Source organism: Cebus imitator, unplaced genomic scaffold, assembly GCF_001604975.1.
Source record: "Cebus imitator isolate Cc_AM_T3 unplaced genomic scaffold, Cebus_imitator-1.0 Scaffold2700, whole genome shotgun sequence".
NCBI classification, from domain to species: Eukaryota; Metazoa; Chordata; class Mammalia; order Primates; family Cebidae; genus Cebus; species Cebus imitator.
In genome coordinates, this window is record NW_016110015.1 from 1 (window position 1) to 2,918 (window position 2,918).

A 2,918-nucleotide genomic window follows, 5' to 3' on the forward strand; every position below is an offset into this window, starting at 1 on the left:
CAAAAAATTAGCTGGGCGTGGTGGCATGCACCTGTAATTCCAGCTACTTCGGAGGCTGAGGCAGGAGACTTGCTTGAACCCGGGAGGCAGAGGTTGCAGAGCCGAGATTGCACCATTGCATTCCAGCCTGGCTGACAGAGTGAGATTCCATCTCAAAAACAAACAAATCCCCAGAAAGTCACTGTAAATCCGAGTTCAGCCTGACACTCACCGTTGATGAAGAGGCTGTCCCTGTCCAGGACATAGAAGCCCAGTTGGGTGACACCATGGGTTAGCTCACTTAGCTCCCAGTAAAGCTGCTGTATGTCCAGCCCGGGGCCCATGGGGTCAGGGTTGTAGGAGCAGGTGGTGTTCACGCCAGTGGCTTCCCCATCCTTCTCAGGCCTGGGGAGAGAGGCATTTGAGGATTCGAGAAAGCTCCTAACACCTCTGCAGGTAAAGACCAGAGGAGGGAGGAGCAAGGGAAGGCTGAGAAAGGGGTGGTCACAAAAGGGGTGGTCATTACTTGCAAGTGGCCAGGAAGTGGTCTTACCTGAGGGAGATCAGTTGGCAACCCAAGTAGAAGGGGCCCATGCTGCTCTTCTGGAACAAGGGTCTGAGCTTGAGAGGAAGGAGGAAGAGGGTAAGCAGAGGTTTGGGTAGGATTTATCCTGCCAGGAGCCTGCTGGGACGGGTCTCACCAGGTGCTGCAGGAGCCTCTCCGTGGAGTTGAATGCAGCTGAGCCATTGCCCATGCCTGGTGAATACTGGAGATTGGAGATGGTGAAGCTGAGTATGACCGTCTTCAGGTGGTTCCCTGTGGCTGCAGGAGGGGAGGAGGAAAGACATCTGCACCTGAAGGCTGGTCTGAGACTAGATCAGAGTCTTGCACTCACTGTTAACAGTGTGGCCATCCAAGTCAGAAGCTATGTATCTCCTCCCCTCCAAGTAACACCGATTCCCTTTGCTGAATATTCACCACATATATCCTCTCTCTCCTTCCCCATCCCAGTTCAGGCCTTATTTTCTCTCACCCTGATTAGCACCCTGGCAGACTCACTGGATGCCCTGTCTAAAGGGCATTCTTCTCTACTGAACACGAGAGGAATCTTTCTGAAATGATACTCTCATTAGGGCTGCCCCTGCTCTAGTACTATCCACAGCTCTCTATGGCCTTCAGCGTTAAGTTCAAATTTCTTCACTTGGCATTCAAGGCCCTTTCCAATCTGGCTCCTGCTGACCTTTCAGCCTCACTTATCCATCCACTCTGGGTTAAGCTTTATGTTTCATCAAATCAAATTCCTCTCACTTTTCCCTATAGTCTATGCTGTTTCTGGCCACTGAGGCTTTGCTTATGGAATCCTCTCTTTCAGTAATACTATTCATGCCCTATTTGCCTGAATCACTCTTACTCATCCTTAAAGGCTCAGTTCAGGTGAAACTTTCTCCAGAAAGCCCTCCTCCTTCCCAATTATGCCAGATGGCTCACTCCAAAACATCTGACATTATATCATAAAGAACTATTTATCTCATAAGACTGGGGGCTCCACGAGGGCAGGTGTCTGACTGAACTGCTAGTCTAATAGTTGAGGAGGAAAAGTGGCCCCAGATACCTGTTGTGGCTTCTGACAGAGGAGGCAGGAATGTAGTGGCTGGCTTGGGAGCTGTGGAAGGAATAGTCCGTCAGAGAGGAACAAAGCCCACCACCCAGTGGGAGAAGCTCCCCTGGCCTTCATCAGTGGTCCAAGCCAGGATGACCATTCACAGGTGGCCCATAAATGAGATTGAGGGAAGGAGTGACTGTGTGAGTGGAGAGGTGAGCAAGCCTGTGAGTAAAATTCACCCAAGAGAGTGGGGGGTGGTGAACAAGAGAAAGGTTGAACAAAGAGGATAGATGGATGCATGGGCAGGAAAACAAAAGGGATCAAAGAATGGAAAGAAGGTGGAATGTACAACTGGTGAGTCAAAAGAGAAGGCAAGATGGATAAAAATGAGGAAGAGAAGTTGGAGAGATGAAAGAAGGAAGGAAAGAAAGAACAAGGAGGTGAACTGGGCAGGAGGATGGGTAGACATACGAATGCATAAATGGATGGATGGATGGATAAGTGAATGGGTAGAAGAATTAATAAAATGAAGAACAGAAGGAAGGAAGGACAATTAGGTGAGTGAGGAGAAGGGTGGGTGGAGAGATGGCTGGGTGGATAGACGGATGGAAGGGCAGAAGGAAGGGAACATGTGAATGAAGAGGAGGATGGATGTATGGTTGGAAGGATAGAAATAAGGACAAAAAGATGAATGGGGAGAAGGATGGATGGATGGTGATAGATGGATAAAAGGATAGGTGGAAGGAAGGACAAGCAGGTGACCAGGCAAGAGGATGAGTGGGTAGATGGGCAGATGGATGAATGGGTGGAAGGAAAGAAGGAAGGAGGGACAAGCAGATAAACAGGAAGGAAGATGAATGGAGAGATGGATGGATGATTGGAAGGACAGAAAGAAGCATAAACAGGTGAATGGGGAGAAGGATAGGTGGATGGATGATGGACAGATAGATAATGGATAGATGGGTGGATGAATGGATAAAAGAACAGATGGAAGGAATGACAATTGGGTGAACAAATGGGATGGAGAGATGGCTGGGTGGAGAGGTGGATGGATGGAAAGACACAAAGAAGAAAACAGGTGAATGAAGAGGAGGATGAGTGGAGAGATGGATGGCTGGAAGGAAAAACAGGTGAATAGGGAGAAGGATGGATGGATGGATGGTAGATACAGAGATGGATAAAAAGACAGATGGAAGGACAAGCAGGTGAATGAGCAGGAAGATGGGAGGATGGATGGATGGAAGGACAGAAGAAAGGAGGGAAAAACAGGTGAATGGGCAGGAGGATGGGTGATGTATGAACAGATGGATAAAAGGACAGATGGAAGGAAGGACA

The 2,918-nt window shown here is 48.8% G+C and overlaps 1 protein-coding gene across 1 annotated transcript; it reads right to left on the bottom strand.

Annotated features, from left to right (window-relative positions):
- Positions 1-211: 211 nt before the first annotated feature.
- LOC108299196 (mucin-16-like) lies at positions 212-1,699 on the bottom strand (the record flags this gene model as incomplete). Its single annotated transcript, XM_017521533.2, has 4 exons — positions 1,593-1,699; positions 681-802; positions 533-600; positions 212-384 (listed from the first exon to the last, which is right to left on the bottom strand). Coding segments are annotated over exons 2-4 (295 nt in total), but the record flags the coding sequence as incomplete, so codon positions are not given.
- Positions 1,700-2,918: the final 1,219 nt, after the last annotated feature.